This window comes from Myotis nattereri (assembly GCF_964212035.1).
Source record: "Myotis nattereri genome assembly, chromosome: 5".
Lineage (NCBI taxonomy): Eukaryota > Metazoa > Chordata > Mammalia > Chiroptera > Vespertilionidae > Myotis > Myotis nattereri.
Genome location: NC_138080.1, coordinates 25176060 through 25188227, shown reverse-complemented (window position 1 = coordinate 25188227; position 12168 = coordinate 25176060). Strand labels below are relative to the sequence as shown.

Genomic DNA, 12168 nt, shown 5'->3' with positions numbered 1-12168 from the left:
ACCGCCCCGCAGCGCCAGAGAGAGACAGAGGAAATTGCGCATGCGCCCAACAAGCATGCGCGACAACCTAATCTCTTTCTGTTCAACTTCTCACTTCATAGAGATGGAGGGAGGAGCTGAAGGTTTGAAGGCAGCCCCGCAAGAAAGAGGCTGATGACCCTGTAGACCTTGGGGGTGGGGCTTCTGCGTCTTGACCCTGAACGCCTGCCGGCGATGACAGGTGAAGGCAGAGGGGAGGCCAGGGATCTGACCTTTCTGTCAGTCCTGGACCCGGAGAGCCCTTGAGAAGCCCTGCCACCAGGCACTAAAAGGGCAGGAATGCCCCACCGCCGGATAGGAGGGAAGGCAGCCCTCAACCAGGAAACTTTTATTTGCTGTACATTCCAAGGTCATCTCATGCTTCCACACCAGTCCAGGCCCGCGCCCCGGAGCCCGCTCAGGCCTCAGCTCTGGCCCTGCTTTTGTCGCTGCGTATGGTCTTCCTCTTCTTCCTGCTCTTGGGGTGGTGGCGGGGAGGGCTCCTCCAGTCCTGAGGAGGACGCCAGGAGCTCCCCAGTGGACCCTGTCAGGCGGAAGATCACGGGGATCTGGGCCAGGGCGGGGTTGGTCTCCTGCAGGCCCTGGATCCACTTGGCCAGTGTAGCCTGGTCATGGGCACCTGCCATACACATGGCAAAGACGGGGCCTTCTTCCACTGTTGGGAGAGACAGGCCCTCAGTTTGTGCAGGGGGGACTGTAGCCCACACCCCTTCCAGGCCAAGGGCAGGGACTGGAAGCTCCCTGTTGGTTTTCTTGTGTATCCAAGTGTCCGCACAGGATATGCACTCTGCCTCAACCGCCCATCCCATGCGTCACCTGTGTGATGCCTCCTGGTTCTTCAAGATTCCACCGGAACGTCCTCCCGCTTCCCACCTGCTCCTCCCCAGAGTATAACTTGCCTGTTCCCCCTCTGGCCCTGCCCTGGTCACACTGGCTAACCAGCACAGAGGCGCTCCATGATGGAGAAATGACAGGCCCGGAGCCCCTCGGGTGTGTGTGTATTTGGGCACCTGCTAGGTCTGCCTCAACCCCATAGGCCACACCTCATCCCATGCTGTATCTGGAGTCCTGCTCATCCCAGTTTTTACCTTCATCGATGTCAAACTCGTAGTCATCCCAGCCGCCTCTCCCATACTTCAAGTCCAGCTGTATCGGGTAGTAGAGGTTCCATTCCTCTGGAATCTCCTCCACTTCCTACCCCAGGAAGGGGCGGGGGGTACAGACAGAGTCAGAGGCTCAGGATCTTGCAGCCTCCCCCCTACCATCAGCAGAAACTGTCACTCCCACCCCAATCTGTGAGCCCTTACTAGCCCTCAGGGCAGTGCCGCCCACCCTTCACCATTTGGGCCCTTACCCTCTCCTCAGGGGGCACCAAGTCTGCTCTGAGGATGTGGTAGTAGACACATTTGTCGCGAAGCCACAGGGAGAAGGGGCCCTCGACGAAGATAGGCCGGGCGGGGTTGTGGCGGGCCAGGGCAGCCTGCTGATCGGGACTCTGGATACCTGGTGTGGCAACACGCATACCCAAGGGGCCTTGGCTGAGTCCAAAGGCCCAGGGAGCCCACCCCGCAGGCCCAGTGAGAACCCAGCTGCTCTACACGCAGGGCCTTACCTACAATATGCTGCTCGGTGGGATCTGCTGTGCCTGTGGAGTCTTTGGATGAAGCCGTCTGCAAAAAAGAATAGGAGTGGAAGCTTTTGGGCTCCAGCCCCTACAGAGGAACTGGGGAGAAATGGGGAAGGGGGGTCCCCAGCGAATTCTGGGCCTCCTACAAGTCACTCAAGCCTAACCCCTCCTCACTTGTATCCAATTCAGCCACTAACATTTCAGATGCTCACACAGCCGGAACCCTGGAGGCCACCCACCTGCATTAAAATCTGGGCTCTGCCACGGGCTGTGTGACCATGGCCAACTTGCTGTACCTGTGCCTTAGTTTCTCCCATTCAAATAGGGGTAATAACAGCACTCACTTCAGATGGTTCTAAAACGCCAAGAGCAGCCCTAACTGGTTTGGCTTAGTGGATTGAGCATTAGCCTGTCTTCCGAAGAGTCCCGGTTTGATTCTGGTCAAGGGCACGTACCTTGGTTGCAAGCTCCTCCCCAGCCCAGGCCCTGGTCAGGAGTGTGCAGGAGGCAACCAATCAATGTGTGTCTCTGACATCAATGTTTCTCTCTGTCTTTACCCCTTCTTTCACTTTAAAATATCAATGGAAAAATATCCTCAGGTGAGGATAAACAAACCAAAAAAGGGCACATATGCTTTGACTAAAGTATCTGCGAGTAGACAACTGTTGGTACACATCATCCATCCCTTCAGGTTAAAAATTCATTGGATCCGTGGGCACAAACAGAAGAACCACCAAGCGTATTATTAAGTGAAATGGGCAAAAGGCAAGATGCAGAAAGTGTGTAATGCTCTGCCACTGGAGAAACACTTTCTTTTTTTATTTTATTTATCGAGTGACATTGATAAAATTATATAGGTTTCAAGTGTACAATTCTGTGATACATCATCTGTTTACTACCCAAAGTCCAATCTTTTGTCACCATATATTTGACCCCCTTTAGGAGAAATTTTTTTTAAGTTTATTTTATTTATTTACTTTTAGTTTTTAGTTTTAGAGGGAGTCAGGGAGAGAAACATTGGCTGCCTGGGAACTGAGCCTGCAAATCAGATATGTGCCCTGACTGGAAACTGAACCAGCAACCTCTTGGTGCATGGGTCGATGCTTAACTAACTGAGCTATACTCCTGGGCAGGAGAAATGCTTTTAAAAGTGTTTTTTGGGGGTGGAAAAAGTAAATGTTTTACTCTTGGGCCCTCTTACTGGACAACCTGGTTCTAGAACCAAGACCTTGGTGGGACCTTGGTTCTAGAACTGAATTCATTCCAGAAGGCTGTTTGAGAAGCTGTTGTTTGAAAATTGAATCAATCTGTTCCAGACCCCTAAATGATTCTGTTTTAACCTTTCTTGTATACAGTACATGTCTAACATACTGTTTAATCTATAAATAAACACTACTTTTCTTAAACTTATCGAGCCACTCCCTGCTAGGTTTAAAGGAGCCACTTTCAGCACCTGTTCCAGGGGTGTCTTTTAAGCAGTCAGCATGCAGCATCTTTGCTTGTTCATACATCACGGCCTCTGAAGTGCGGTGACTGCATATTGCTTTTTGGTTATCCAAATCAACAACAGTTTTCCTGTCTCTTCAGTTGCTTGTGATCCTTGTTTCTTTCTCACCCTTGGCAACATTAGCTCTCTTGATGGCCTCTTTTTTTTTTCTTTTTTTTTTTTTAAATATATTTTATTGATTTTTTACAGAGAGGAAGGGAGAGAGATAGAGAGTTAGAAACATCGATGAGAGAGAAACATCGATCAGCTGCCTCCTGCACATCTCCCACTGGGGATGTGCCCGCAACCCAGTTACATGCCCTTGACCGGAATCGAACCTGGGACCTTTCAGTCCGCAGGCCGACGCTCTATCCACTGAGCCAAACAGGTTTCGGCTCTTGATGGCCTCTTTATGTTTTAAAATTGTGCTAAAATTGTTGCATTCTCTCCTTTGTTTGTTGCCGAGAGATGCTTTTTGTCATGATGAGGTAATAGCATGAAGGGACTGTCAGGTCAAAAACCAAAGTTTGGTTCGAAGTTTCGTTCAACAATCGAGACTTTTATTCTATGAACAACTAGATTGAGAGTCAAATTGTTCGAGATGGGAGACATACAAGAAACAAGGTTTGACTGTATTTATACTGATTTTTCATTTTAAATTTAACGTCATGCCTGGCCAGGTAGCTCAGTTAGTTAGAGCTGTCTCAATACGCCAAGGTAAGGGGGTTTGATTCCCGGTGCGAGCATATATAAGACTCAACCAATGAATGCATAAATAAGTGGAACAGCAAATAGATGTTTCTCTCTCTTTTTCCCTCCCTCCCTCCCCCCCTCTAAAATCAATTTTAAAAGTTTTCAAAATTTAACACCATGGAGTTTTTTAAAAATAACATTTGATTATATATCTTTTTCTCTCATGCTAAAAATCTTTGTTCCTATCAGCAGTAATACATGCATTTATTTGACTTGCCCATCAATATATAGTGTTTTTTTTTTTACATAAATAGTTTTGACATTACTACTACCATAATGCTATGGGATCAAGTTCAGGATTTCTCTGCTGATCTTGTTTCTTAGAATACATGCCACTAAAGATGGACAGTCAGATGACAGTGACTGAGATTTTTTTTTCTCTTCTAAGTTATGCTATCCATTAGATATTTAGCTATATCCATTTTTGTTTCAAATTTTGGTAGTTTTTCCCCCCTTTTTAAATTTTATTTTTACACATTTGCATAGGTAAAAAGCCAATCCATATTAAATAGATCCACGTCTCTCTTCCATTCCAGTTCTCTCTACCCCATCTCCTCGCCTGCCCAGAGATTATCATTTCTACCCATTTCTGACTTATCTTTGTGAAAATAGGCAAATAGGTATATGCACTTTTATATCCCCTCTCTCTCACTGAAGATAGCTGACTATACCAGTGTGCATACTTCATCCTTTCATTTTGCCTTTTTCCCAAATCTTTGACTGAGGTGCCACAGTCTGCATGCACAATTTGCTCTTAATGGATACCTGGATCGTTTCCATTCTAAATCTGGGTAGTGTCAGTGATTTTATCATGCTTTCCACCTTTCTGTATGTATTTTTCATAATGAGGCAGGGGGAAATGGGATATTTATGTACACAGTTTATGCAAAAAGATATATCTGCTTGCAAACACACAGGATCTCTCTGGAAGGGGACATGGAAGTTAATTCCTCTGGGGGAGACGGGCTAAAGAGCAGGAAAGGAGAGATCTCTTCACTGTGTTCTTGTTTACTGTTTGGCTTTTTAAAAAATTAAGAAACGAGTTAAAAACTACCTCTGTCCTCTCTCACTTGGATGCTGCATCACCCACTATCCTACTCCCTTTGTCTTCTCCCCCCACTACCCAATTCCATCCACATGGCTACTAGAGGGCACTTTTGAAATTGCAACTCCTTCCAGAAACATGACATCCACACCATCCCTCCTCCAGGCTCTCTCCACACCAACAGGTTCAAAAACAAGCTCTTTAAGCCATCGTCCTCCTGGCCTCTTCTCCCCAACCCAGAGCCTCTGCACCAAAGGAAGACCTTTCAGCATCTCCCTGACCTTAAAGCCTGCCCCATGCTGCTCCCTCTGCCTGGAATACTCTCGCCTCTCCTGTCCTGCCTAAGCCAAGCTCACCTTCACCTCCTCCAAGAAGCCCTCCAGGTTCCCTGCCCCTTCTGGCTACCATGGCCCCCAGGGTTTCTCTATCTTAGAACCAGTGGCTCTGAGGGGAGCTGTTATCCAGGGTTGGCCTCCATGACCAGACCAATACTGTGAGGGGGCTCTCTTTAGGTCCCATGTGACCTAGCATGAGTGGGGCCCTCGGGACATGGGTGGGGATATAGAATATTTCATTCAGTCATTCAACAAACAACTGCTGAGCTTTGTGACAGACCCTGGGCTGGACCTTGGGAGACACAGGGGAAACTGAGTCAGCGATTGAGCAGCCAAACTCAGTACGACATGGTGGTCAGGAAGGGGACCCTGAGGAAGAGACAGTGCTGTTGAGACGGGAAGAATGTGAAGTCCCCAGGGAAGAGTGTTCCTGACCGAGCAAACGGCGAGTGTAAAGTGTAACAACTCAAGGAGGGAACAGGCAGGTTGCTCAAGGAACAGAAAGGAAGGCAGATGCCTGGATTATAGTGCATGTGGGGAGAGGAGTAGGAGCAGAGGTCAGAGTCAAGCTGCGGTAAGGAGTAAAGGGGGAGCGCAGCCCAGGGTGGAATGGACAGGGGTGAATACCTGGTAGATGGTGACCCTGGCGCTGAGGTCAGGCTCTATGTGTCGCAGGCCCAACACAGCCAGGTCCACAGGGTCCTTGGGCAGGTCCCGGGGCACAGGGAAGGGGTTGATGTTCTTGAAGCGGGAGAACCACAGCTTCATGCGCACGAACTTGAGCATGGGGTAGCTTTTGCGCCCAAATATCTGAATCAGCAGGAACTCGGTCTCCTTGTTGGGCATCACCCCTGTGCCAGGTGGATGGCAGCAGAGCCTCAGGGAGAGGGCAGAGAGGGGAGACATGGTGGGAGACAGAGGCCAGTAGAGGAGCCCGGGACCAAGAGGAAATTATGGCAAGGACCAGATGGAAAGAGCAAGAAATAGGGAGAATAGACGTCAGGGAATTGATGCCAGAGGACAGAATTTGAGAGAATTTAAAGGAAAAGTCAGAGGGAGAGAGGAAAGGGATGAGAGCCAAAGAGAGATTTGAGAGAGACGGGGGAGGGGAGCAGGCAGACAGGACACACATCAGAGCCACAGAGGGATGTAGGGGCCCAGACCCAGCAGTGGGAGGCAGCCACTCCCCCACCCTGGGCCTGCTGGCCTCACCATGGTTCTCCATCTGCTCCAGGACAGCAAGCCCGCACTCCTGCTGCCGTGGGTAGTGGACGAAGATTTTCTGGAAGACGTTGCGAGGCCGGAAGACCTCCTTGGGGAAGACGTCAAGCAGCAGGTTGTAGACAGCCAGGTCCTTTTCAACGCCGTAATCCCGCATCTTGCGCAGGGCAAGGTAGATGAAGTCGACGTGGCCCCGCTTGTGCACGTTGTGCTGCCCAAAGTTCTGCACAGCTCGCACAAAGCTGGCTTTGTCCCGGGCCCCATCTGGCGCCGGCCTAAACAGCTCTTCGTGGGGTGACAGGGGCTTGGCAGGCTGCCGCTGGGGCTCAGGTGGCCTCGGGACCAGAGATGAGTCAGAGCTGTGGGTGGCTACACTGCAGTGGAGGCCTCGAGGGACCTGGGAGGGTACCTAAGGACAGAGAACCACTGCTGGAATCTGCTACCTCCCAGTGCCCCTCGGGGAATGCCAGGCTTGCTCTTTCCTGGGGAAGATGCCAGTGGGCATCCCTAAAGGCTTCTGAGGAGGTAAGCTGTGGTTCCAAATCCAAGATCAACCACCATCACAGAGTATGAGAACACAATGGGAAAACCTCCTCGGAGACAATTTGACAATATTCACGAGGACAAACACACCCCTTCTGTCACAGCAATCCTGCACCTGCTATTTAAATCTGACATCTCTAAACACACCTGCACCACATGACTGTGCATCCGCCATGTCAGTGGAAATGGCCCCAGTGTGCATCAGCAAGGAAATGTTAAAGCAAATGGCTATGAACTTGGACAAGAAGCACATCTGCTGCTCTAAGACACGCTGAGGAGGTCTTGTGTTACTTGGATGATCTTCAAGGTATATCATTAAATTAAAAAAAGCAGAGTATGAAACTGGTTTAGAGTAGGTTCCCATATGCATAAAAAAAAAAAAAAAAAAAAAAAAGAATCCCTGCCCTAGCCAGTTTGGCTCAGTGGATAGAGCGTTGGCCTGCGGACTGAAGGGTCCCAGGTTCCATTCTGGCCAAGGGCACATGCCTGGGTTGCGGGTTTGATCCCCAGTAGGGGACATGCAGGATGCAGCCTATCAATGATTCTCTCTCATCATTGATGTTTCTATCTCTCCATCCCTCTCCCTTCCTCTCTAAAATCAATAAAAATATATATTAAAAAAAATCCCCAAACTTACATACAGTAGATCATCATTATTTGTGGATTCCATATTTCCGAATTTGCCTACTTGCTAAAATTGATGTGTAATCCCCAAGTCAGTACTCCCTCATGGCACTTTCCTGGTCTTTTGTGGACACATATGGCTGAGGTTGAACAAGATGATGCTCTGCCTTCTTGTCTTGGTTCTCATACTGTCACGAGTCCTTTCAGGGGCTTACTTAGTGCATGTTTCTCACATCTTTTTGTTGGTGATTTTGCTACTGAAAATGGTCCCCAAACGTGGCACAGAGTGCTGCTTAGCGCTCCTACATACAAGAAGGCTTTGCTGTTGCTTACAGAAAAAACACATGTGGTAGATAAGCTTCATTTAGGCATAAGTTATAGTGCTGTTGATTGTGAGTTCAATGTTAATTAATCAACAATATATATTAAATAAGGTCCCTTTAAACAGAAATATGCATACAATAAGGTTACGTAATGATTGGCTGAGGAAAATGTGACAAGAGGCTCACAGGAACCCTACCTCATACTTCACCTGGGAGCAAAGGTTTAGTAATCGCTAATTCAATGTATGCAGCAATTTTATAGACCATAATACTGTGAGTAATGAGAAGTAACTAAATGGATATACATACTTTGCATCTATGAAATATGTTTGGGAGGAAATATAATAAACACGTGAAATCTCTTGCCCCTAGAGCAGTGGTTCTCAACCTTCCTGATGCCGTGACCCTTTAATACAGTTCCTCATGTTGTGGTGACCCCCAACCATAAAATTATTTTCGTTGCTACTTCATAATTGTAATTTTGCTACTGTTATGAATCGTCATGTAAATATCTGATATGCAGGATGTATTTTCATTGTTACAAATTGAACATAATTAAAGCATAGTGATTAATCACAAAAACAATATGTAATTATATATGTGTTTTCCGATGGTCTTAGGCGACCCCTGTGAAAGGGTCGTTCAACCCAAGGGGTCGCGACCCACAGGTTGAGAACCGCTGCTCTAGAGCTAAGTGGTGGCCAGACAGGAAGACAGACCCTTGTCGTGATGCAGCCTCAGAACTTTTAGAATTTTGGGAGGAACCAAGATGGGGGCAAAGGTAAATGCTGGTACTCACTGCCTCCCACAACCACATCAAAATTACAACTAAAATACAGAACCATCATTCAGAACCGCCTGAAAGCTGGTTGAATGGAAGTCCTACAACTAGAGAGTAAAGAAGAAAGCACGTTGAGACTGGTAGGAGGGGTGGAGGTGTGGAATGGGCTGGTCCAACACCCACATGTGGCGTTTTTTAAATCCAGAGGGAGATCATCCCTGCAGAGGCCGCTGTGAGGAGCAAAGGGTCCCTGCTCAACACCACACCCCCCGACTCAGGGTCCCAGAGCTCGGAAGAGAAATCCCTGTAACTTTGAGCTGTAAAAACCAGCAGGGATTGTGGCTGAGGGACACGGAGGCTGCCGGAGACCCAGATGTCCCTCTTAAAGGGCCGGGCATGAACTTACTTGGACTCGATACCTCTGAGCTCCAGTGCCAGGAGGCTTTGGGGGACCCAGATATATAGGGGGAGGAACTGGATTGTCTGGCATCTTCTATCAGACGGAGGTGCTCACAGAGGTCATTATTCCTATGCCAAGATCTCCCCCGTCCCAGGGCTGACTGGCAACCATATATGAGTCCCCAACACTGTTTGCTTCACCCTGGTGATTCCCTGAGACCTGGCCCCATCCAATTGGCAGCCCTACCCAAGCCGTTGGCAGCAGCTTTTCCACATGAATGGCCTGTCCTGGCTCAAGCTTAAACTCTGCTGAAATATCTCAAACAAGCCACAGCTGGTGTCAGAGTGCCCCTTACCTATCAATAAAAGGCCCAAGCCTCAGCACCAGCACCAGTCTGCCTTGCTTCACAGCTGGGCCTCGCCTGGGCACTTGTAAACCCAAAACAAATAGGAGGAATCTGCAGATCTCTCTCTAGCTCCTGCCAGGTGGCCCCAGGCAGTGGCTGACCTCCTGGGAGGCCCCAAAGCCAGTGCACCCAGTAGACAGCTCTGACCATACAGATTACAACTCTACACATCCATAAGCGACACACTCAAGGGGCAGACTCAGTGAGCACCAAAGCCCCACTGAAGCAAGTCCTGCTCCACAGGGGTGTCTCCTGCACAGCAGCTCTCCCACTAAAGTCGCAGCTGGTCCCCACAGCCAATTGGCCTGGAGGTCAACTCCTCCCAGTGACGCCAACAGGAATCAAGGCTCAACTACAACAAGGCTATACACACAGCCCACACGGGCGCACCTAGATGACCAGATCAGGTCACTGGGGAGGCTAAGCCACTGGGTCCTATAGGACACCCACTACACAAGGCCACTCTACCAACTCCAGGAGACATAGCAGCTCTCCAAAATGAGAGACAAAGAAACATGTCACAAATGAAAGAAATGGAAGAAAGCAAACTACTGGATACAGAGTTCAAAACCATGGTTATAAGGTTACTCAAGGATCTTCATGAAACCTTCAAGGGACTTGGTGAAACTTTCAAGGATCTTAGTGAGAATGTCAAAGACATGGAAAAGGACCAGTCAGAAATTAAGCATACATTAACTGAAATAAAGAATAATTTACAGGGATTCAACAGTGGACAGCTGCCTACATTTGTCAGTAAAGTTTTATTGGAACACAGCCATGCTCATTCATTATGTCTGGCTTGTGACAGAGTTGAACAGCTGTGATGAAGCTTGTGTGTCCTGCAAAGCCAAAAATACTTAACTCTATGACCCTTTACAAAAAATTGTGCCGAACCCTGCTTTAGATGATAAACGACGAATTTCTTATTTTTACTTGAACTGAATGTTTACTGAGTATTCTTATGTTCCAGGCATTGTTGAGTACTGACTGCACCCTTTCACAGATGAGGAAGCTGAGGCCCAGGGGGGTGAAGTGGGATGCCTGGTGTCACACGGCTGCCGAGCAGCAGAGCTGGGCCTGGAGTCTCTTCTCTGCTGCCCCCACAGCCATCCTGAAGTCTTGCTTACATAAGGTGATGTAAAACAAATAGACAGACATTCATTTAAAGTGAAAGTGTAGGCAAACAGTACTACAAGTGGTGTGGCATAAGGAAAAAATCGAAAAGGAAGCTCTAGGATACCCAAAGGAGATCATCTAAATTAAATGCATAGCAAAGGGCCTGGCACGGAGAAGGGGCTCAGTAAGAGAGCTTTTAACAGTATCACCACCATCACCATTGTTGCTTCAGTCTATGGCCATTGATTGCCTTGGGTCATCACTTTGGATAAGGGATGGAAGTTCAATTTTCTGCCCACATCCTTATTGGTGGATGTAGGAGGTATCCAGAGTCACCACTCAAATCTGGTTGGCTCATACATCCTTATTTTCAAATTCCCCCTCATACCTGTGGGCACCAGCACTTTTTAAAATAAATAAGAAACATTCAATTGGCCCTCAGAGCAGACAGGCCAGCCCAGACACCACCACCACCACCCCCACCACCCCCCCCCCCGCCAGCTGCCTTCATTGGGTGGATTCTGAAGGGCTTGGGAGCAAATCCTCGGCCTGCCTGCCTCCATCCCTCCCTCCCTCCACCCTGATGACTACTTGGTTGGCAGTTACCTGAGAGAAGGGGGCTCCCGTGAGGGCAGCACCACAGATGCCTCTCCAGCCCCGAGAGAGGCCCCGAGCCAGCATGATGGCCTGGGCCCAGCTCATGCCTCTGCTTGTTGGACAGCCACCTGGACAAGGGAGAAGGGACAGCATCAGCTTGGCACCCCACCTGCTAATGGAGATGAGACCTCACTCTTGGCAGAGGCCACATTCCAGACTGCATAGCTAACTCACCAGCCCCACTGCTTCCTCATCCACAGGATGGAGCTTAAATGACTGTTACAATCAAGGGTCCTTGCTTCACTATCTAGAGAAATTTGCTGCAATGGTTCCCCACCCTCCCTCCCAGGTCTTTTTTATTAATTTTTTTTTAATCCTCTTCAGAGGATATGTTTTTATTGATTTTAGAGAGAGAGGGAGAAAAACATTGATGTAGGAGAAACATTGATCGGTTGCCTCTTGTACACGTCCCAACTGGGGATCGAACCTGCAATCTAGGTATGTGCCCTGACTAGAACCTGGGAAAGGCCCTATGAGGTCATTTCTTAACTTTAGTCACATACCATACAGTCCAACCTTTTAAAATATAAAGTTCTGGGGGGAAAAGGGGAACATATGTAAAACTTTCAACAGTAAAGTTTTAATTTTTAAAATAGTATAAAGTTCAATCTATTTTTTTTAAGTATATTCAGAGTTGTGCAATCAGCACTGTAATTTTAGAACATTTTTGTCACACTGAAAACAAAACCTAATGAAAACAAAAACATTAACTATCACTCTGATTTCCTTTCATCCTCAACCCTAGACAACCAATAATCTACCATCTCTATAAATGTGCCTACTCTGGGCATGTCATATAAATGGAATCATAC

The 12168-nt window shown here is 48.1% G+C and overlaps 1 protein-coding gene across 5 annotated transcripts in view; it reads right to left on the bottom strand.

Moving 5' to 3' along the window:
* Nucleotides 1-352: 352 nt before the first annotated feature.
* ECSIT (ECSIT signaling integrator) overlaps nucleotides 353-12168 on the bottom strand; it is an 18397-nt gene continuing 6581 nt past the window's right edge. For 4 of the 5 annotated variants that reach the window (XM_081092465.1, XM_081092464.1, XM_081092463.1 and 1 more), the window contains 7 exons: nucleotides 11306-11424; nucleotides 6498-6915; nucleotides 5913-6136; nucleotides 1652-1709; nucleotides 1394-1542; nucleotides 1128-1233; nucleotides 353-694 (listed from right to left, as the gene is read on the bottom strand). In XM_081092465.1, coding sequence (XP_080948591.1) covers nucleotides 444-694; nucleotides 1128-1233; nucleotides 1394-1542; nucleotides 1652-1709; nucleotides 5913-6136; nucleotides 6498-6915; nucleotides 11306-11401 — 1302 coding nt within the window. In that variant the 5' untranslated portion in view covers nucleotides 11402-11424 and the 3' untranslated portion in view covers nucleotides 353-443. Of the gene's footprint in view, nucleotides 695-1127; nucleotides 1234-1393; nucleotides 1543-1651; nucleotides 1710-5912; nucleotides 6916-11305; nucleotides 11425-12168 lie in introns of all 5 variants that reach the window. The other variant, XR_013996065.1, reaches the window with a different exon arrangement.